The sequence below is a fragment of the Pyrus communis genome, chromosome 4 (genome assembly GCF_041283825.1).
Source record: "Pyrus communis isolate YQ-2024b chromosome 4, ASM4128382v1, whole genome shotgun sequence".
Taxonomy (NCBI): Eukaryota; Viridiplantae; Streptophyta; class Magnoliopsida; order Rosales; family Rosaceae; genus Pyrus; species Pyrus communis.
This window is the reverse complement of record NC_142568.1, coordinates 13,294,538-13,317,943: the sequence shown is the minus strand read 5'-3', so window position 1 is coordinate 13,317,943 and position 23,406 is coordinate 13,294,538. Positions and strand designations below refer to the sequence as shown.

The following is a 23,406-nucleotide window of genomic DNA, read 5'->3' as shown; positions in this document are numbered from 1 at the left end:
CATAAATATTACTTGAAAACATTAAAACATTTCTCGTTCAAGTACTATATCTACACTCGAAAATGAAAGCCTAATAAAAAAAATAATACATACACTACTAATCTATTACAAATATTAAATGTATATAATTATTAATATTATAGTTGATTCATACTTTTATTAAGTATATAAATTCCACTTGTGTAAATATTTTAAATTGAAGATCGAATTCATTCATTGTATTCATATAGGGTCAAGGAGTGTAGTTATAAAAAATCATCAAAATCGGAGTTAAAATAACCGTTAAATCGTGATTTTTCGTTTATAACCGTTGAAAAGCTTTGTCCCGTTACTTGATATTTGAATGTTTTTTTTTTGTGATTTTTTGCTGATGTGATCTCCAAGCATATACAAACAATTTTGACGGTTTGGATCGTTGAAATTAGTTTTGGAGAATTCGTAAAACGATAGATTGACTAACACTTAGAGTTTATTTATACTTTTATTAAGTATAACATAAGATTTTGTGGTATCCACTTGTGTAAATATTTTAAATTGAAGATCGAATTCATTCATTGTATTCATATAGGGTCAAGGAGTGTAGTTATAAAAAATCATCAAAATCGGAGTTAAAATAACCGTTAAATCGTGATTTTTCGTTTATAACCGTTGAAAAGCTTTGTCCCGTTACTTGATCTCTAAATGTTTTTTTTTTGTGATTTTTTGCTGATGTGATCTCCAAGCATATACAAACAATTTTGACGGTTTGGATCGTTGAAATTAGTTTTGGAGAATTCGTAAAACGATAGATTGACTAACACTTAGAGTTTATTTATACTTTCATTAAGTATAACATAAGATTTTGTGGTATCCACTTGTGTAAATATTTTAAATTGAAGATCGAATTTATTCATTGTATTCATATAGGGTCAAGGAGTGTAGTTATAAAAAATCATCAAAATCGGAGTTAAAATAACCGTTAAATCGTGATTTTTCGTTTATAACCGTTGAAAAGCTTTGTCCCGTTACTTGATCTTTGAATGTTTTTTTTTTGTGATTTTTTGCTGATGTGATCTCCAAGCATATACAAACAATTTTGACGTTTTGGATCGTTGAAATTAGTTTTGGAGAATTCGTAAAACGATAGATTGATTAACACTTAGAGTTTATTTATACTTTTATTAAGTATAACATAAGATTTGTGGTATCCACTTGTGTAAATATTTTAAATTGAAGATCGAATTCATTCATTATATTCATATAGGGTCAAGGAGTGTAGTTATAAAAAATCATCAAAATCGGAGTTAAAATAACCGTTAAATCGTGATTTTTCGTTTATAACCGTTGAAAAGCTTTGTCCCGTTACTTGATCTCTGAATGTTTTTTTTTTGTGATTTTTTGCTGATGTGATCTCCAAGCATATACAAACAATTTTGACGGTTTGGATCGTTGAAATTAGTTTTGGAGAATTCGTAAAACGATAGATTGACTAACACTTAGAGTTTATTTATACTTTCATTAAGTATAACATAAGATTTTGTGGTATCCACTTGTGTAAATATTTTAAATTGAAGATCGAATTAATTCATTGTATTCATATAGGGTCAAGGAGTGTAGTTATAAAAAATCATCAAAATCAGAGTTAAAATAACCGTTAAATCGTGATTTTTCGTTTATAACCGTTGAAAAGCTTTGTCTCGTTACTTGATCTCTGAATGTTTATTTTTTATGATTTTTTGTTGATGTGATCTCAAAGCATATACAAACAAGTTTGACGGTTGGGATCGTTGAAATTAGTTTTGGAGAATTCGTATGCCATCAATCAAGTTCCGTGTGTGTGTGTGTGTATATATATATTTATTAAGTAGATTTAAATCTATTTATTTTGTACGTATAAATTATAATCGACTGGTACACGGAATAGTACATACATCACGTGTCACGTGTGTCATTATAAAAATAGTGAGATATGTCATGACAGTCATGTGTGTGATAAAAAGTTAATAACTTAAAAAAAAAAAAAAAAATTTCTCACCACTTCTATTAATTTTCATTTTTCCCTCTTTTTTTTGTTTCATTTTCAACTTTTTCTTATCATTTTCACTTTTCCCTCCAACATCTTTCCCTAATTCCCTCACTTTTTTGTTTTATTTTCAACTTTTCTTAACATTTTCATTTTCCCTCCATTTTTCTTTTTCAAAAAGGGCGGCAAGTTGGCAAATGCATGATCATGATTCATGCATATTAAATTATTAATTAATATGCATTATAGTTTTTATAAAATTTAATATATATATATATATAATTAGTATAGATAGACTTAATATTTTGGGGGTATAATTATTATAGTATATATAATAATTATAATTATTATAAATTTTATAGTTAATTTAATATATATATATATATATATTTATTATAATTTTTAGGGGTATAAAATTGTAAAATTAATGTATATAATTATTACAGTATTTTTTTAGGGTTATAAAATTATAAAAATAATATTCTGCTTATCGTGTATCGTGTTTACCCACGTGTATACCCGACCCAACCCGTTATCTTAACAGGTGCTTATCGGGTTACCCGATAAGACCCGATTCGTTATCGTGTCGACCCAAACACCTGTTAATTTCGTGTCGTGTCGTGTCGGGTTATCGGGTCGTGTCAGAAATTGCCAGGCCTACTCACAATAGAAAATTTGGCCTAATTGTCTTGATGTTATAACAGAGAATTTTTACAACTAAACTTGGGTACATTCCTGAGTAGTGACTACTGATTTACTGCACCAGTTATTGAACTTCGAAAACGGTTCTTCCGTCGTACATACCTTCTGATATGGTCAGATGAAGCACTTTTACTGGCAATTGAAAGTATGGGAGGAGCAAACTTTTTGCCGCGCTGCCTGGGATACGGATGGACTGTGGCCAGCTCGCAGACACGGGGCACCAACGACTTTGGTAAAGCACGCATCTCCTTTTGCTAAACCTGTGGTAGCCAAACGACAGCTAGACAAGTTTAGGTTACATGACAGTTTTTGTATCCTAAAATGTAAAAGTATAAACAGATATAAGTCTAGCCTCGTTCTTCAGTTCCCTTCCGCAGCTCCTCCCTAAAATATTTCTCCATTGTCCTGCAGCGTGCGCAAGTAGTGAAGTTAGAAGTTAAACCGCAAAGACAACTGTTCAACTGAAATTCAAGTCCTCCTTTAGAACACAAAATGGAGAAAGGCAGTAGAAATCTGGTCTTAAAATGGCGTATGAAACCTTCACGGAGCCTGCCCCAATTTAAGGGGCCTGCGCCTTGCGTAACTGGCTCTCTCCACTTTCTGTGCAAATGGAGGGCATATTATTCCCATTATTGGAAAGCTGTGATGTACCCTGAGATCTAGTGGTGTGCGATAACGAGATGCAAATAGGAACCTTTTTATGTCTGTCCATTGTCCAACTCCGTATTGAGAAATACCATCAACCAATGTCGTCACCTCAGAGGGAGTCCGCATCCTTTGATGCTTCCTTCGATCATGCTTTGTTGATTTTTTTTCTTGAAACATAGTCATCTTCAGACTCAGATGTTATAGGTTGCTCATTGGACTCATATGACTCATCAGATTCATCACACTCAAGCATCTGTGCAGAATAACAAAGACAATTGAACTTCTGAAACTGTGGCGTTACATGACCCAAAAGAAAAATTCACAACACTATTGACAATCATAGTTGTTCAAGGAAAGAAAAAAGACAAATTCATTCTGATTTCTATGTTTTTTCTTTCTTTCCAGTCAATAAACATCACAACTACCAGGAAGCACGCTAGCAAAATACAAAGTTTTGCAATAAGAAATGGGGGACATAATGTAAAGATGGATTTGAAACTCTCAATACATTTAGAGTGCTAGTTTTCTTTGGCTAGGCATAATGCAGGATAGCAGTAACCGTGGGCTATTTAGCAGGCACAAAGGAATAATAGTAGACCAATAGTCCAGTTCTACATGAAAATGTACAGCAATCTACAGACGGTCACAGTTAATTTCACTGTTTATGAAATTACTGATAACTGATAAGACAAATCAAAACAAACATGGAAAGAGAAACGACCATACAACTGGAATAGAGAGACAGAGGACAAAGAAGTTGGGAGAAATTTTCTTCTAAATATTTCAAATTTAATAGTAATAATTCTAATAAAGGTGTGCAGGTTTGAACTTTCTCCTACCGAAATTGATGCATACTTTTTTCGACATGCTCTTTGCTTCCTGAATTCAGCCAGTGTCCGGTTTTCAGAAATTAAATCATCCTCACGGACTGATGCCAATGTCCTAGGCCTCAGATGATGATGTTTATTCTGTGATCTGACCTTCGAGCGTCGACTCTCTGAAGTAGTAACAGCATAACAATCTGCCCTCCCCTTGGAATCTTTTGACATCTTGTCCAGAAATTCCTCAATGTATTTTCGAGTAGGCTTATGTAGTCTTTTCTCCTTAAGAAAAGCAGCAGACACTATTCCACTTACTGAAGGTTTTTCATCATTATCTAACTCATCAAGATTTTGTAAAATGATTGAAGCAGGATAGGCGACTGGTGTTCGATGTCTTTTTTTTTTCTGCCTGAAGTTACTATGGAACTCATGAGTTACGGCCTTGTCAATAGAATTATTCTTGCATTCAGATTCTTGAATGGTCACAGTTGATGATTCAGATATCACAACAGCAGTGTTACAACTACCACTTAATCCTGGAGACTGATTTGCAGAACATGAGTTTCTTTTACGTGATCCTTCAGAAGAACCAAAACCCAGTTCAGAAGCTTGTCCTATAAATCCAATATCTGCACTCGGGAAAGAAATAAAGCATTAGAAAACAAAAGCAAAGAGAAAGCACTCCATAAATGTCATCATCACCCGACAACTTACGCAAAATTTCACCTAGAAGATAATCATCGCAAGGGCTTGCAAGACCATTTATTGCATGTATATCCAATAGAACTTTTACGGGAATAATTTAATCTTCTATTACTTGTTTAGAAATATATACATGTGCTATTATAGTTTTACAAGGAAACAAAAAACATATACACAAACCTACTTAATAAAGGACTCCTATTATTTACATTCCTTTTTTTTCCTAATATTGACTCACGCTAACACTCCCCCTCAAGTTGGTGCATAGATATCACACATGCCCAACTTGACAAGTGAGTCATCAAACCTTCGACTACATACTGCATGAGTTAGAACGTCGGCAAGTTGCTCCTCTGACTTCACAAAAGGTATTGACACAATATTCCTTTCAAGCTTCTCTTTAATAAAATGTCGATCAACTTCTACATGTTTTGTCCTATCATGCTGTACCGGATTATCAGCTATATCTCTTGCTGACTTATTATCACAGTATAGTCTCATGGTTTCCTTTGGCTTGAACCCAAGCCCCTCAAGAAGCTTTCGAAGCCAGAGAATCTCACAAATGCCGTGAGCCATCCCTCGATACTCGGCCTTAGCCGAGGATCTTGATACTACCTTCTGTTTTTTACTTCTCCATGTAACCAAATTTCCTCCTACAAAAGTAAAGTATCCCGAAGTAGACCGTCTGTCACCTACACTTCCTGCCCAATCAGCATCCGTGAACCCCTCAATCCTCAAATGTCCATACTTCCGATATAGAACTCCTTTCCCAGGTGCAGACTTTAAATATGCTAAGATACGCATAACAGCAACCATATGATCTAGACTTGGTGTATGCATAAATTGACTTACTACACTTATTGCATAGGCAATATCAGGCCGTGTATGAGCCAAATAAATTAGTCTCCCTACAAGTCTCTGATATCTCCCCTTATCAACTGATTTCTGATTCAGATCCACACATAGATGATGTTTTTCAACAATAGGTGTATCTACTGGCTTGCATCCCAGCATACCAGTTTCTTTTAGCAAATCCAAAACATACTTACGTTGTGACAAGAAAATACCTTTCGAAGATCGAGCAACTTCAACTCCAAGAAAATATTTCAAATCGCCCAGGTTCTTCATTTCAAACTCAGCCGCAAGATTCTTCTGTAACCTTGAAATCTCATCACAATCATCTCCAGTAATAATCATGTCATCTACATAGATGATTAAGGCTGTCACTTTTTCCTGTCTTCGTTTAACGAACAATGTATGATCAGAATGACTCTGATAATACCCAATCTTTTTCATAACTTGAGTAAACCTATCAAACCATGCACGAGGCGATTGCTTCAGCCCATAAAGAGACTTACGCAACCGGCATACTTGGGTACTTCTACCAGCACTGTACCCAGGAGGAAAATCCATATATACTTCTTCCTCCAAGTTCCCATGGAGAAAAGCGTTTTTCACATCAAACTGTTTTAATGGCCAGTCCATATTAGCGGCTAAAGATATCAGAACAAGTACCGTATTCATCTTGGCAACCGGAGAGAATGTCTCTTGATAATCTACACCATATGTTTGGGTGTATCCTTTAGCTACCAACCTTGCTTTGTACCTGTCTATTGATCCATCGGCTTTGTATTTGACGGTAAACACCCACCGGCATCCAACTGTTTTTTTTCCCTCTGGCAAGGACGTCACCTCCCAGGTATTATTCTTCTGTAACGCCAACATTTCTTCATCCATTGCGTTTGCCCACTTTGGATCCTTTAGAGCCTCATCCACACGAGTTGGTACTCGAATAGCCTCCATATTGTCTATCAAGGTCTTACGCTCTGGTGCAAGACCATTGCATGAGACATAGTTGGCTATCAGATACTTCACTTTGCCTTCCGGAGAAAACCTGTCAGGTGGCACACCCCGATTTTGTCTCGACGGCAGCTTATATGTATTTACATCAGTACTTGCATTAGTTATATAATCATCCACAATACTTACCTCAGGTTTATTCAGAGAAGAATCATTGGGCATCACCGTGGAGCTAGGGAGAGAGGGGGTTACACAAGTAGGCTCGACAATGAACTGTCCTGACTGCAGATCACTCTCGGCATCTTTTGTTTTTGACTGCATGTTGCTCTCGGCAGCAACTTCTGACTTATGCCGTGACATGTTTGGTATTTCAGCTGGGTGTGGCACGGCATGTATGATCACTGCCGCATTAGGTACGGCATCAGCATGCACGGCCTCAGCATCAACCACAGTATTTTCTCCCAAGTCCAACCATTCCAGATCACCACTAGAGCTCTCCCCTTGGTGATCTGAAGATGAAGATACGGGGGCATAAAAGAACTCTGATTCAGAAAAGGTCACATCCATAGTAACATACATATGCCGAGTCTCAGGGTGATAACATTTATATCCTTTTTGGTGAGATGAGAAACCAACAAGCACACATCAAAGGGCACACGAATCCAACTTAGTGCGATGAATTTTCGGAATATGCACATAAGCCACACAACCAAATACCCGGGGCTTGAGAGTATAAGTAGACATCACCTGAACATGTTGAGTGAGGACTTGAAGAGGAGTTCGAAAGTCAATCACCCGAGAGGGCATACGATTAATCACGTAGACAGCATAAGTAACTGCTTCAGGCCAAAAAATCTTAGGAACAGACGCGCCCAGAAGTAGAGCACGTGCCGTTTCTAAGATATGGCGATTTTTCCATTCAGCCACTTCATTTTGCTGTGGAGTATAGGGACAGGTTGTTTCATGGAGAATGCCTTGATCACAAAGAAACTCCGACAACTCACAATTAAGATACTCACCACCATTATCAGAACGAAGAACTTTAATTACAGATAAGTATTGTGTCCGAATCATTTGAGAAAAGGTTTGGAATACCATACCAACATCACTCTTATTTTTTAACACATATAACCACGTCATACGAGTGCAATCATTAACAAACGTAACAAACCACTTAATCCCAGAAGAGGTAACAACAGGAGATGGTCCCCAAACATCAAAGTGCACAAGTTCAAACGGTAAAGCTCTTTTATTCATACTAGGAGGAAACGAAGCCCGATGGCTTTTAGCAAGAATACATACTTCACAATGTAAGTCTGATTCATTTATTCCACTAAATAGACTAGGTAACATATGCCGTAAATACCCAAAAGATGCATGCCCTAACCGACGATGCAACAACCACACTTCTTGTAAATTACTAGACCGGGACGCTCGAACCACATTAGCTCTGCCAGAAACGACGTCGTCCACATAGTACAACCCCTCTCTCTTAGTGCCATGCCCAATTATCTCCTTGGTCTGAATATTCTGAAGGAGACAAAATGATGGATACATTAGAACAACACAATCCAATTGTTCAGTAACCTGTGGTATGGATAACAAATGATGGGATAAAGAAGGAACAAGCAAGCAATGATGTAGGGGAAGTGTAGGGGTAAGATGCACAGTGCCGGCACCACACACAGGTGCCAAAGTACCATTGGCAGTTGATATATTTTTCCTGTGAGATATGGTCATGTATTGAAACATATTTTTATCATATGTCATATGATCCGTTGCCCCAGAGTCCAGAATCCAACCTGTATGGTGCTGATTTTCGGAGGCTAAGAGAACACGTCCCACAGTACCTGTGTCAGAAGACGAGTCACCCCGAGTACCAAGCAACAAATTCTGACTGGAGTCACGAGAACTAGGCACGGCTTCCTGGACTGTGGGTGTAGCTGCAGCAAGGGAGGCACAGCCTCCACTGGATCCGACTCCTCCACGCTCCTTGGCACACAATTTTTTCTTTAACTCTGGAAACCAATCAGGCACCCCATGCTTAGTAAAGCATGTATCCTCAGTATGACGAGTTTGTCCACAGAAAGTACACTTCAAATCATCTTTATTTTCTCGGTTGAAAGGTCGAGAATTTAAAGATTGATTAGAAAAATTACTAGCACGATGAGTACCAGCTGGCCGAGAGATCATTGCCATGGACGGCAACCCTCCTTGATTGTTACTCCCCCCCCTCATCATGGTAGCATGTCGTTGAGCTTCACGCCGAACAATAGAAAACACCTCCTCAACAGAAGGTAAAGGCTGAGTACGTAAAATATCACTACGTACTTTATCAAACACATCATCCAAACCCGCCAAAAAAGCATACACACGATCAACTTGAATTTCTTCTCGAAGTGTCTTGAAATCCACAGCACATACCATCTTGATTGGTCTCCGTTAATCTAACTCCTGCCAAACGGACTTGAGATCAGCATAATACAGGCCAACTGGCCGGCCCTCTTGACGAAGTCTGAACGATTTAACCTTCAATTCATAAATCTGAGAAATATCTGAGCCATCATAATAAGTCCGAGCCACTTCTTCCCAAATTTCTTTAGCGGTACGCAGGTGAATAAAAAATCCCATGATAGCAGGTTCCATGGAATTGATCAACCACCCTTTTACTATTGCATTCCCTGTCTCCCACGTCTCATACTCAGCACTATTCTCAGCAGGCTCCTTGGTGCTCTCAGTCACAAAGCCCTTCCTACCGCGTCCAGCAATGTGCATCTCCAAAACTTTGGACCAAAGAGGATAATTTGATCCATTTAATTTCACGGTATTTGGTACAGCAGACGCATCACTCTGAATAACAACCGGATTCAATACTGGATTATTGGTTGAGTTACTGCCCTCTAACTTCAACATGCCACTGCCTCCTTCTGATGCCATTCGACTTTACTCACAAAAAAAAAAAAAACCAAGACTAATACTGAGATTCACCACACTGCAGAAAACACTGCAGAAAACACACTGCAGAAAACACTGCAGAAAACACACTGCAGAAAACCACACTGCACACAGCAACACTGTTTACTGCAGAAAAATTGCAGAAAAAAACACTGCAGAAATCGCAGCAATACCACACACACACAACGACACTATTTGCTGCAGAAAAATTGCAGAAAAAACGCACCACCCACACTGCTGCACACGCAGCAAGATTACACACACACACGGTACCACTGTTTTCTGCAGAAAATTTGCAGAAAAACAGTCAACCAAGCACAGCAGAAAAACTAGGGTTTCGGCGCTCTTGATACCAAATAGAACTTTTACGGGAATAATTTAATCTTCTATTACTTGTTTAGAAATATATATATGTGCTATTATAGTTTTACAAGGAAACAAAAAACATATACACAAACCTACTTAATAAAGGACTCCTATTATTTACATTCCCTTTTTTTCCTAATATTGACTCACGCTAACATATCCTCCACTTCATCGACTTCATCCAGCAATCCGTCAAGAACCTACTAAATCACTATCTCATCAAAACAGCAATCACATACGCGAATAATTCAGCAGTCTAAATAAATCCAGCATCCCCCTCAATTGTCACATCAAGTGTTATAGAGAAATGATGCAAAATACTACGTACTTGAAGGGTGCTAATTTCACGAAGAGATCTGTGATATATTTATGCATAAAGTTAGTCACATACACCAAGTTCAAATTCATTGTGCCTTCCTCGAGGATGAGCAGAATGCAACCCGCCTTAAGAAGACCAAATGTTGGAGCGAGATTTCCTACGAAAGGAAATACCTCCACAGATATGTTGACTGCAATCCTCATGTTCGCCGAATCCTTCCTTGAGGTGTCCCAAAATAATCTTCCTCTTCCATGGCTTGCCCGGGCGGGGTACCTGTAAAAGATGCTTCGACGCTCAAGTCAGTCGATTGATTTCTCTTCTCTGGATTCTCTCGGGTTATCCTTACGTACCTTATTCTTTGGCTCCTCTCCCTATTTATAGGATTGCATGCTTGAGGATCAAGCATCACGACCAGTTCTCCTTCCCCACTTGCCTAGTGGTCATCCGTCATATGGTTGCATGCTTTGGGAACAACTGCCATGACCTGTCGCCCTCCCCCACTTCTTCTCCGTAGTGGGGTAGTTATCTAGGCACGTTCCCTTGCGTCCGTGTATTTCTTGCGTCCGTGACGCAACTTAGTGTCGGTGTCAAAGTCAATATATATGTATGCGTGTGTGTCTGTATAAAAGCAGATAGGTGTGCAGACTAGGGGGCGAGAGGGATGCGCTACTGGTCGTGGTGCTTGATCCTCAAGCATGCAATCCTATAAATAGGGAGAGGAGCCAAAGAACAAGGTACGTAAGGATAACCCGAGAGAATCCAGAGAAGAGAAATCAATCGACTGACTTGAGCTTTTACAGGTACCCTGCCTGGGCAAGCCATGGAAGAGGAAGATTATTTTGGGACACCTCAAGGAAGGATTCAGCGAACGTGAAGATTGCGGTCAGCATATCTGTAGAGGTATTTCCTTTCGTAGGAAATCTCGCTCCAACACCAAAAAACATACAACATTAGATTGAGAACAGACGCGATTCCAAAATTTATTTGGAAAAATGAAACCAAAATACATGAATTTCGATTAAAATCATTGGTGTCTATTTTATCATCAAGGAAACAAGATTTCACTACATGCAGGTGTCAAATGTTAAAATCCCTTGATAGAATTTTTTTCTTCCATTTTATATTGTTTTTTTTTTCTTTCAGCAAGAGGGTCTTCCTGAGTGACGGAAGAATCTCACTCTAGGGATCGAAGGTCAAGAAATTCAATAATACAACGCTCAAAGAAATTCAATAACAACGTTCAAAGTGTCCATATTTCATATGCATCAAAGAATAAGGAAAAAAAAAAAAAAAACCTAGCAGGACTTAGTTTTATACGTTTAACTAATAAGGGCGCCGAAACCATAAACACTAGCATTTAGTAGCATTACCGCCACATGTATTAAGACCAAAGTCATATCCACAGGAAAAATCTTCCATGTTTAAGCACTGTCCTGCATTTTCCTTGTCAAAACATAAGACGCCATCTACCGTAACATATTCACTTTTAGGTTCTGCTAGTAAATGCTCAATAGTTTCGGATTCATCTTCTAATGCAGGATCAAAAGAATCTTCCACTTTCACATATAAAAAATTGAAAATAAATTATACAAGTGACAATCCCACTCAAGGAACTAAGGGGAGACGTAATTTTAATTACTGACTTGTGAGTGCACAGAAGCATGATAATAAAAGCAGTTCCGTAAAAAACTGACAGCTCCTCACCCTTTGGGGTTTCATGTTGACGAACGTAGTGCACGAAAGTGCTTCATGATCCATGTCATATTATGCTTCTAAAATTGATCCTGCAGCTCTAAGCATTCATCAGTCCCATTGTCCCGAAAACAACCAAACAGATTCCATTAATCAGCAGAGTACACTAATACAGCGACAGAAATTATCTCCAAAGCTATTTTAAACAACCACACATCGCATATCGTTACCAAGTTTAGTCTCCTTAACATTCTGGTTAAGTTCGAACCACCATTCGAGAAAATATATGAAACAGTTCGCCACCATTCTAAGGGGGTGTATTCCATTGGGATTTTGAGAGATTTTAGTTCTTTTTACAAATCTAGGGTGTTTGCTCCTGCATGAATTGTGAAACAGATCTTGCAGAAATGGATAAATAAATTTTTACAGATATAATTAAAATTAAATTTTTATAGGTGGTGTCATTTTGTAGTTTTGGCTTGGCTAAGTAACAAGTCTATTGGTAGCATGGTTAGAATATAATGATTTTATTTCCCAGATCCAACTTGATCTATGGGCTATAATGTAAAACACCGCAAAATTACCTGTCACCAGTTGATATTTCTAGCAATACAATTCTCAGTGGTATTGATTTCCAAATTTTATCATTCCACTTTCACTAAGTGGAGGATCAAATCAAGAGTTCAAATAATGATATGATTTTCTTTCACAACAATAATAGATAAAAGGGAAAATATGTAAATATTAAAAACACAGTTGGTAACTTGGTAAGTATGATTTAAGATTATAAGGAGCTTTTGTCACCACTTACATAATTCTAAATGTTATATGACATAATATTTTCATGATTCACTTTAGCAAAAAAAATAAAAAAATAAAAAAAATATTATGCATGTGGTTTAATATTTTAGTGGATAGGTGTTAAGATTTCAGTTAGGACCTGTCATTGAATTTACGATATTTTAATACTAAAAGTGTAAAATGACTAAAATGCCTCTAGAGGCTCTGTTGACTTCTGTTGACCGTCGTGTTGTGAGACGTATGACCCATTCTTTTAGTGTTACCTAGCATTACTAGATGTTACGAACGCGTGGGAGAAAGCGGAACTAAAATTGGAGTTATGGTGAAGATTTTACGGAACTACGAAATTTGAGGGTATTCTGTTAAATTTATATTTTAGATATTTTTTTCTACTATTATATTATTTTTTTATGGAACTTTTGTTGGCCAGTGGAGCCCACATCCCACTTCTACTATCCTCTTTTGTCCCATGTCTTTTTTTTTTTTTCTCCGACACTCTCGAACTCTCTCCCCCTCATCTTTCTCTTTCATCTGTTTCATACCCTCAGAAAATCATGGCTGAGATCATCATGACCATCTCTGACACACTGCAACTGGAGTCAAGGCATGCTGGGCAATACCCGGAGGTGACGTAGCCAAAATGAAAGTGATGTATAAAATATTGATAAATTTAAACCAAAGCTAACATTTATTTAAGCTAATAAAGAGAGTGCGCAGTAGTGGGAAGAACCCATAAAATATAAGTAGTCAGAGCATAGATGACAGTACGACATAAGTAGAGCAGTCGAATCTAGTTAAGGTACTTATTACACAACCGGAAGTAAACTCCCACATTTATTTATGGAAATGTTAGAACCTCTAGAGATCCCTCGTACGCCATACAATGGATCCAAAGTGAGCGTGCGGTGCAATGTGAACATACACGTGAAGCGTGGCCCTGGCCTGGGGCGAGTACTACACCGGTGCAAACATTTATGATGAGCAGGTAAAATGTATATGAACATGCCATTATAATTTATAAATCTCAACAATATAATAGCACTTTCCAAATGAAATAAAACATGGCATAATAGACATAATATCAATCCAAAAGCATTTGGAAACTATAAAACTTTATATAATATATGTATATATGTGTGTGTATATATATATATAAACAAATGCCCACTCACTGATACGTATTCGGATCGTAGCCTCCTAGCCTTGCTTGTCCTCGTACCTCCTTGGGATAATTCTCTCCTATATGTGAAACAACTATAGTAGTTAATTAATTAGGACATACACGAAAAGGCTAGGAAAATCCCTCATAGTTTGCTCAAATGGAAGGTTTAAATATATGAAAACATTCTACATGACGTCATGGACCCGTACACGTCGACCACTCACCGGCATGAGGTCTCATGTGCCCTCACGCACTGCCAAGTCGCGGCCACACGTGCGTCCACGCGCTGGCAAATCCTGAAGGAATATTCCGTTAAACCTAACAACGTCAGTTAACGGTGTTACCTTAACAGCGTCAGAATATTTCGTTAACTTTAACGGAATATTCCCCTTCGTTTCTAGTTTTCCTCCGCCGCCATCACTGTCTGTCGCTGTCTAGCTCACTGGATTCTGGAAAATTTTGCCGAGATTTTGTGAAAACTTTAAAATTTCATAACTTCCTTATTTCTCAACCATTTTCGACGTACTTTATATGGAAATGAAGCTGGGGAAGAGAAGAACAAGATTTTACCTTTGAGAATCTAAAAAGTGAACGGAAATGGATTGAAAATAGCTCAAAAGTCTCGGACCTAACTCCAACTTCCCAAAGCCGCGTGTTTACACGTTGGCTCGACTTCAAACTTAGGCTAGGGACTCCAGGGAGTTGCTTAGTTGCATCTAGACCAACCAAAACCTTGTGACTCGAACGGAAAGTCTCCAGAAAACCTACACCAAAGTTGGAGTTCCAAGTTGGAAGCTCAAAACTTGATCATTTTTTAATCGGCTTGTACGAATGGACACGTGGTGATGAGGGGAGCACAGTGATGGTGATTTGATGTCCGATTCATGAAGTTTGATTATGGTGTTTGTGTTGCAGAGAGAAGGCAGAGGCTCGACATGCAAGAGAGAAGAAGAAGAGAGAGAGAGAGAGAGAAAGGGAAGACTTCTGAGTAGACAGAAAGGAGAAGGTTCTTATTGGGTAAGGAAAATGAGGAGAAAAGCTGATTGGTGGTGAGATAGGGTCACGAGACTCGACTATTAAGGAGAAAAGTGATAAGATTTTGTATAATTCAAGGTACACGAAATCTGTCTCCTTATCAAAAGTAGTATTTCCTACACTAAATTATTAGTACACACATGTACAATTCTACCCGTTGTTGATGCACTTTAACTAAGCGTAACATCTTTGCTACAAATCTAATTCGGGTCTAACTCGCACTCACGTATTTGTAACAACAAGTACCATTTAATTACGATAATAGGAAGAATAAATAAAAGCCAAATAAATACATCCCTGTTAGGTTCCACTTTGCCAATAAGGGCATAATCTTTAATTTACACATTCGGGAAGGAAATTAAATGTAAAATTAGGGACGGGTCGTCACAATCTCACCATCAGCTGTCTTGAAGAGCTTCGACACCACCAACTCTCTCTTTCAAACTCTTTTCTCTCAACTTTCCTCTCTGTGCTGCACGGAAACGGCTAGGCCAAGAATCACTTATCACCTCATTCTCTAGTAAGTTTCCACCATCTTTGACCAAGGTAAAGGTCTGGACGGCCTGGTTTGCCTTCCCCGTGTCATTTTAATGAGGATTGACTCATTAGACAAGTGTTTTGGTGACAATTTGGTCTAGAAACAACTCGAGGGAAACTTCCCCAGTTTGCCGACGGAGATCCGCGAGTTTCAGACCTTTTTTCTGATCAACTCCAGTCACGATCAAAGACCATAATGGTATAATCTAATTCCTCTTGTCCTAAGCTTCAATTCCATATGTATTGATGATTTTGACGGAGAAATGACCCCAAACAGAGTTGGGATTTTCCAGCGTTTTCTCCCTTAAAAATTTGGCTATCACAGGCGACTAAGACCATGTTGATCGACTCCACAACCCAGCACCCGGATCCAAAACCTGGTATTCGACCCAATCATTTTACTCAGGATCCGACCTATTGACCCGATCCATTTATGAATGGATTCGAAATATTTCTAGAATATTATTGGAATATTCCCTGCGTTGATTTTTCGAGTTTCGTCGAGACCCCTCCTAGGCTAATTTTGATGTTCCGAGTCCATTTTTGGCATCCGTTTAGTGAAATTTCAAAGTTTCAATGTAATTGACCACCTCAACGTCTTGGTTAACCTTTTGGTTGAGCAATGACTTTCCCGTTGACTTTTTACAAAATTTCCTCGGGATCATTTTTAGGATATTTTGATGCGCTGATTCTGAATCCGCCGTCTGTTTTCCAAATTCAGACATTTTAATTGAGTTTTACTAATTGGTATCTATATTATGCTTAGGTACGATTAGCATTGGCGATCCACATGTACTAGTTCGAACGGCTGCGACTTCGCAAGTAACTATGAGTGGGTCTTTGATTTTAATTACTACATATTTATTTAGTTCCAGAAATATATTTAATAATAAAGAATCTTTTACATCATACCATGATTAGACTAGCGGTTATAAGAATTAGCGTATTGACGAAATTTATGAAATTATCCTAAATCCTACATGATGCACATGTATGTGTATTATTGTGGGATGCCTTAATTATATTTACGACCATGAATAGTATTATATGGGCTAGAATTATCGATTTACCATGGCATGGTCATACTTATGTTACTGCTTATCATACATGCTTACATTGGTGTTTGTACTCGCCTAGGGCTAGGCCAGCCTTTACGTGTATGAACCTTATTTACATAGTGGATTGGACTCAAAGAAAAGTCCCTGATTTTTTAACTTTTAGTGCTTGTTTTTTAATATTTTTATCTCCAATCTGTAGATCAAAACCTTCATTACTATTTGGATCATCCTCAAAGAATTGCATCATTTCTGTAAGGTTGCTAGGTTCCATTTTCCTTGTTTTGAAGCAGCTTCTGATGTATGCTCTCCGCTTAAGTGTACCTGGTATCTTTGGTGGTAATGATGTGCCTTCGCCTAAAACCTCTAGTGGCTCTGCTTAGCCCCTTACGGATTTTCTGCGAGAAAATGGGCGAGACATCTGCCCTTGCAATCCAATTTTACGCTTCTTGACTAATGTCTGCTATAGATTTCCATCTTCTGCATGCTTGTGCAGTTTCTCGTGCATGTCTTGCTACAGCTTCCCTGGTATTAGCCGCTCTTTTTTCTCGAATGGCAAGAATATGATCAGAACAGTTATAAACTATGAGCAGCACAATACTCAGTAAAACCTACATAGTGAAGTGAATCTGATAGTGAGCTTCGGTTAAGGGATCCTGAAATAACTTATTAGAGGGAGTTCAACGATCCAAATGGTATTTCCTCAAAGATTATCTCTAAAAAAGATCACCCAAAATGGGAAACCGTATGACCGTTAGATTAAACGGTGTTTATTTTAGTTTTTCTTTTTGTGAACTTTCTTCACTAAAATTGGATGTTCTAATAATTTTAGATTTGTCTAATTTTTTTTTTCTAGCATGATCTATGAATGAAAAAAAATTAAACTATGTAACTGCCTAAACTGAAAGGGAAAGCCACAATGCCCACACCTAATTCTTCACTTGATGATACAATGAACTACCCACTAATATTTTATTTTACAAATTTTCATCTAAGATTATATAGTATGCACGTACAATAAGGATGATCCCATAAGCATGTATCTTCTGGTTTGCAGTGCCTCGACCACAAGCAGTCAACTTCAAGCATGCCGTAAATAGTGAATTGATAGTTAGATATCAATAATATATATCCAACCTCAACCCACACTTTCTCAAAAATAGAAGTACGAAGGATAACCTTTAGAGGAGCATGGATTTGTGAATACAAAATGGTTTGCAAGGCTAAAGTTATGGTCAAAAGAAATAACATAAGTTGATGCTGAGAGATTTATGGTCAGTAACCTATTTTCTTGCATTCATCAGAAAATGGTAACCAACTCTTCCTGTATTTTATTCAAGCACCTAATAGTGCAAAACTTATTTAAGAGGATCAACCCCATCCCCGAGCCCGCTTCCTCTTATTTAAATGACACTAAGAAGCACAATATCAGAGAAAGGGAGAAAAATTTGCTCATTTGATACGAGCATATTTAGGCGACTTAGTTAGCTTGTTTTCGTACATTTATGTTGTTAGTTCATAGTTATTTTAGTAGTTTAAGCCATTTTCGTGTGTTTTTAGGTTCATATGGCTAAGGAAGCAAAAAGGTGCATTTTGGAGCATTTTGGGGCAAAATTGGGCTTGGAATGGATAGCTTATGCTTGGAGCAAAAGGAATGGACGAAATTGAAGACCTAAAGGTGTTAGGATTCCTAATCAAAGAAGGATTCCTAATCTAAGAAGGATTCCTAATCAAAGAAGGATTCCTAATCAAAGAAGGATTCCTAATCAAACAAGGATTCCTAATCAAAGAAGGTTTCCTACTTGAAGTAGGAAAGTTAAGCCAAGGTTTCCTATTTTTGTTTGACCTGTCCTAATCCTAAATATCCCTAAGTTCCAGCAACTTTGAAGGTATCTTATGCATTTTAGGACACAAACCAAAGATTCCTTGCACTATCCTAGTCTATGCCACACCTTTCTTACCTTTTTCTTCCAAAATCTGCCATATATCTTCTTCCCCTTTTATTCTAGTCAATGCCGCAACTTTCCTTCCCTTTTCCATTGGGATTCTAATTTGTTACCCTTTTTCCTTGAGGATTTGGGGTTAAAAACCTTCCCAAATTAATTACTTATTGCCTTAACCTCTCTTCCTCTATATATACATAATCTGCCGCACTTATGGGAGATTCTGGACATCCATACTGTTGACTCTAAAAATTACAAAACCTACGTGGCGCGCAGGCCGAGTAACTAATAAGCTAACTACGTCCTTCGGTCGAATGCGGGGCGTGCCAACTCGTCGGCCGAGCTTGGCCGAGGAGTAAAATTTGTTGATGTAGCTCTGAGCGCGTCGTTGACTTCTCTATCTTGCGATTGCGACCGAGGAAGGAACACTCTCGGTCTCTGGGTTCTACAGCCTGAAGACAAGGCTACTAATTCTGCGAAGTTCACAAATCGTCGGAGCCCGATTCGGTCACTGTGATTATATTCGTAAGAGTATAAGCACGTCGAATCGAGACCAAACTATATGGGCACAGGTACTCAAACGTGATGTATGTCTTGCCCTCGACCACTAACCTGCTCAAGGAGGAGTGTTTAATACCCCTGCTGCAGGGGTTCGACTGGTCGAAGTGGACTCTGGCGCGGCCCCAGGGAGCCTGGCCCTCGACCACCACGGCCTTGGCTGCCTGGGTTGACCGAATGAGCACATTCTTTGGCAAGGAATGGAAGGCTCTCGGCATCTATGAGGCCATTATTCTGTCGACCATGGAGATTGCCATGGATAAGGAGCTGCTCATGGCGGCCCTGAGTCTATGATGTTCGGCCACCAACACCATGGTCCTGCCCTTCGGCCCTCTCGGCCCCACGGTCCTCGACATCTCGGCCATCATTGGGACTTCTCCAACCGGCCTTCCTATTGATGCCGCCCTTTCCGGATACCCTTCTCATCTCGACCTGAAGGCACTATTCGACGAAAGGGCCGTCGAAACGCTAAGCCGGGGTGATAGGGAGCCCTCAAGGGAAGAAGTTTAGAAGCTCCACAAGAACTTCTTCAACTACAACACCCTCATCCTTCATTTAGCCGGCCGAGGCGAGGAAGGCCTTAGGAAGGGAGAGCAATAGGCCTTCCTCTTCTACTGGTACAACAAATTCATCTATTGTACCAGGTCAAACAAATGCCTGGTCGAGAACATGCCGGTGGCCCAGGCACTGGCTAATGGTCGCTCACTGGCGCTCAGTCCAGCCATACTCGCCAACCTCTACCGTTGCCTGGCCGAGGCGACCATTGGCAAAATTGACCCGCACCAGAACGGACCCCTCTGGGTGTTCCAACTCTGGTTGCAGGTTTACTTCTTCACCCTTCGACCGGAGATTCCTGCCTTCCAACGAACGACCACCCTCGGCCTTCAACTGGCTTCTCGACCGGCGCCACCTCACCGAGCCGACGAGGTTTTCAAACACTTCCTCAGCCTCGACGTCCTCCCGGATGACGAGTTCCTGGTATGCCTGCACTAGGAGTACCCTTCCTCGCTCAAGCTCCCTACGGCAGCATGGGCCGAGTCCGAGGATGCGGACATCCGTCAGTGTTGGGGGTCGTTTGTTCTGGCTCGCGACCTTCCTCTTGGTTGTGATGCCTGCCGAGCCAGCTGGGAGGTCTACCATCCCCATTTTATCGCCCGGCAGCTCGGCTATCTTCAAGGCTGCCCCGTCCCCCTGCTCTACTCTCGGTCTCTCCTGAGTCGGGGGCGTCTTACCGGTTCCTCCGAAAGGGAATGCAAGACGTCGGACCAAGAGTTCCAAGAGAAGTGCAGGAAATTCCGACTTCGGCCGACAGTTCCTGAATCTTTGGGAACCGACACCTTCGGGGATTGGTGGGAAGAGTATACCGGCGACTTCTTCGGCGCCCCGGCCGAAGATCTGGTGAGGAAGATCTTCGGTGACCGTCCCAAGTCAACGTCCTCGGCTCAACCTAAGGAGTCGGCCCAAGGTAGTTTTTCCGTTTTTCTTTCTTTTTTTTTTTTATATATTTTTTGTTATTAATTACTTTGCTCTTCAGGGGGTCGCGGGTCGAGGACGGTCGAAGTGGTCGCCGCGGTGGCAAGGGCGAAGGAGTTGGTGCCCACGAAGAGGACCCTTGTCACCGAGCGAACGATCCCTGCCAAACGCCCCCACCGAAGGGCCGAGCCGGAGGATGATGCCCCTCGCCCTTCTAAACGCGTCAAGAAATTGGCGAAGAAGGGCGACCGGGAGATTCATGTCGTCCCAAGTGACACTACTGGGACGCCTGCTCCTGCCGGCTCTCATTCTGTGCAGGCTGCTCCGGCATCTCCAAACCCGATTCCTCCAGCCGTCTCCCTTCCTGCGGCCGATCCAATCGTCGCACCAGCTCCATCTTCGGAGCCGGTCGTGGCGCCTGCAGTGGGGAAGTTGGCTGCACCTGTCGAAGCACCCTCAACTCCAATGGTCATTGTGGAGGTATAATTCTACTTCCACTCGTCTCTTTGGGTTTCTAGTCGTAATGCAACATGTTGTTCTTTTTGTTCAGGATGTCGAGAGCGAGAGCGATGAAGTCCCGCTGGAACGCCATCGTCGACCAGTCAACTTTCCTCCCGTCCATCCTCCTCCGGTCGTCGAAGCGACCGTTCGACCGTGTCCTGCGGCGGATCGCGGCAAGAGACCTATGGTCGATCCTGAGGCCACGGCCGAAACGCCGATCCACCCGCAGGATGAAGACCCTCCCATTCCTCCGCAGGAAGTCTCTTCGGCCTTTGTAAGTCTTGTTTCTCTTGTGTTGATTTTTTCGTGACACATGTTTTTAAAAGACTATTAAATGTCAGGTGCCCGAACGTTCATTTCACCGGTAATTTTTCGTGGCCATCAAATGTAGATGACCTCCATCGGCCACGTGAATTGCGAAGCGGTTTAAGGCACTGGGCTCGGCCATTAAGTTCACTAGGTTCGAGCAATGACCCAAAGGGCATGGTCGAAGTCTCCTCTTGGCAGGTCTAAAACAATCCCTTTTCTTTTATGCACTATATCACGACGTCTTACTTTTCTTCACAAAATTTTCCTTCTATATGCAGCCATCGTGGGAAGTGGAGCTTGATACTCTTCTTCAGAGCACGACCGGTGAGGCCGGCTCCTCTGCCGCTCCTGCCGAACCAGCGGGAACCATGCCCGAGGCCGAAGTCTTCGTGAAGCTGCACGAAGTCCGGTCTCTTACTGCATCCCAAGCTCTCCGATGCAAGGGCCTTGACTCTGTTGGAGAGTGTCTTAATGACCTCGTCAGCGGTGGTCACCTGAGCCCGGAGGGTATCTCTTTCCTCACCGACCTCCTGGAGCGGACTCGGCAACACTTTCTCATCTTCGAGTGAGCCTTACAAGCCGAGGACGACTTGAAGGTGGCCAAGGTCGCGCATGAGGCTGGCTGAGTAGAGATGGAGGCAATCAAAGTGAAGAAAGCAAAGCTGACCGAGTTTGATAGTCAGATCGCTGACCTCCAGCGTCAAATTTCTGACCTTCAACGGCAAAGGTCGGCTGCTGCTTCCGAGCTTGAGAAGGACTTTGAGGCCAACAAGGCTCGGCTGACGGCCTTCGCTGCCGGCGCACGGCATATCCAGTAGCTGTAGTGCAACAAAAAGACGCGGCAGGCTGAGATAATTTTGAGCGAAGTGAAGTGGCTGGAGCTAAAAGCTGCCCTCGAGACTTTCCTCCCCTCAACCCCTTAGGAAATTTTCTTTGTATTTTTTGTATCTGTTCTTTGTATTTGTTTTTTTGCTATGAATACAATGGTTCTTTTGTTATCAATGGTCTTAATGGTTCTTATTCACACACTGGTCTTTTATTCTTGCATTTCCCATGTAATTGGATAATACTTCTTTAAAAACTTTCCATTAATCGGTAATTTGTGAACTGAACCCGCCCAATCTCTGAGATGATATGCCCCCTTACCGAGGACTTTGTGAATGATGAATGGCCTTTCCCAATTCGGCGACCATTTACCAAATCGGGGGTCTTTAATCCCGACAGGCAACACAGTTTGCCACACCAATTCTCCTTCGCCGAACGTTTTTTGTCTTACACGCTGGTTATATGCTCGCTCGGTAATTTTCTTTTGTGCTATCAATAAGTTACCCGCGTCGATCCGACTCTCTTTTAAGTCTTCTAATTCCTGTCGCATCGCTTGACTATATTCAACACTGAACAAATTACTCTGCTCGATCACTCGTAACGAGCTTATACTCAACTCGATCGGTAACATAGCGTCGTGCCCATAAGTTAACGCGTAAGGAGTGGTTCCAGTGGCCGACCGAGGTGAAGTTCGGTATGCCCACAATGCTTCATTTAACTTCAAATGCCACAACCCCGGTTTTTCTTTTACCATTTTTTCAAGGATGCCGATCAACACTTTATTGCTTGCCTTGGCCTGCTCGTTTGCCTGTGGATAGTATGGTGTAGATTGCTCGAGTCGGATATTCAAACTTGCCGCGTATTCCTTAAACCTATCGGCCGTGAATATAGTGCCATTATCAGTTATGATCGTTTCTGGCACGCCGAATCTGGTCACAATATTCTCCTCTACGAACTTGCATACCTCTTTGGCCTTTAATTCGGCGTATGATCTTGCCTCGACCCACTTAGTGAAATAGTCAGTTGCTACCATTATCCACGCGTGTTTCGCTGCCCCCGATGATGGCGTGATCTTGCCAATTATGTCCATTGCCCAACCCCTAAACGGCCAAGGTTTAGTGACCGAGTGTAGTAATTCGGCCGGGGCTCTCTGCACGGGTCCATGAATTTGGCATGGTACGCATCTCCGTGCATATTCGA

At 40.7% G+C, this 23,406-nt stretch overlaps 1 protein-coding gene and 1 long non-coding RNA gene across 2 annotated transcripts; both read right to left on the bottom strand.

Annotated features, from left to right (window-relative positions):
• Positions 1-2,953: 2,953 nt before the first annotated feature.
• Positions 2,954-4,963, bottom strand: LOC148697484 (uncharacterized; the record flags this gene model as incomplete). Its single annotated transcript, XM_088691934.1, has 4 exons — positions 2,954-3,109; positions 3,399-3,605; positions 4,192-4,802; positions 4,888-4,963. Coding segments are annotated over 3 exons (795 nt in total), but the record flags the coding sequence as incomplete, so codon positions are not given.
• Positions 4,964-14,100: 9,137 nt separating this feature from the next.
• LOC148697483 (uncharacterized) lies at positions 14,101-14,996 on the bottom strand. Its single transcript, XR_015961587.1, has 2 exons — positions 14,541-14,996; positions 14,101-14,419 (listed from the first exon to the last, which is right to left on the bottom strand). It is a non-coding gene; the product is annotated as an uncharacterized LOC148697483 (long non-coding RNA).
• Positions 14,997-23,406: the final 8,410 nt, after the last annotated feature.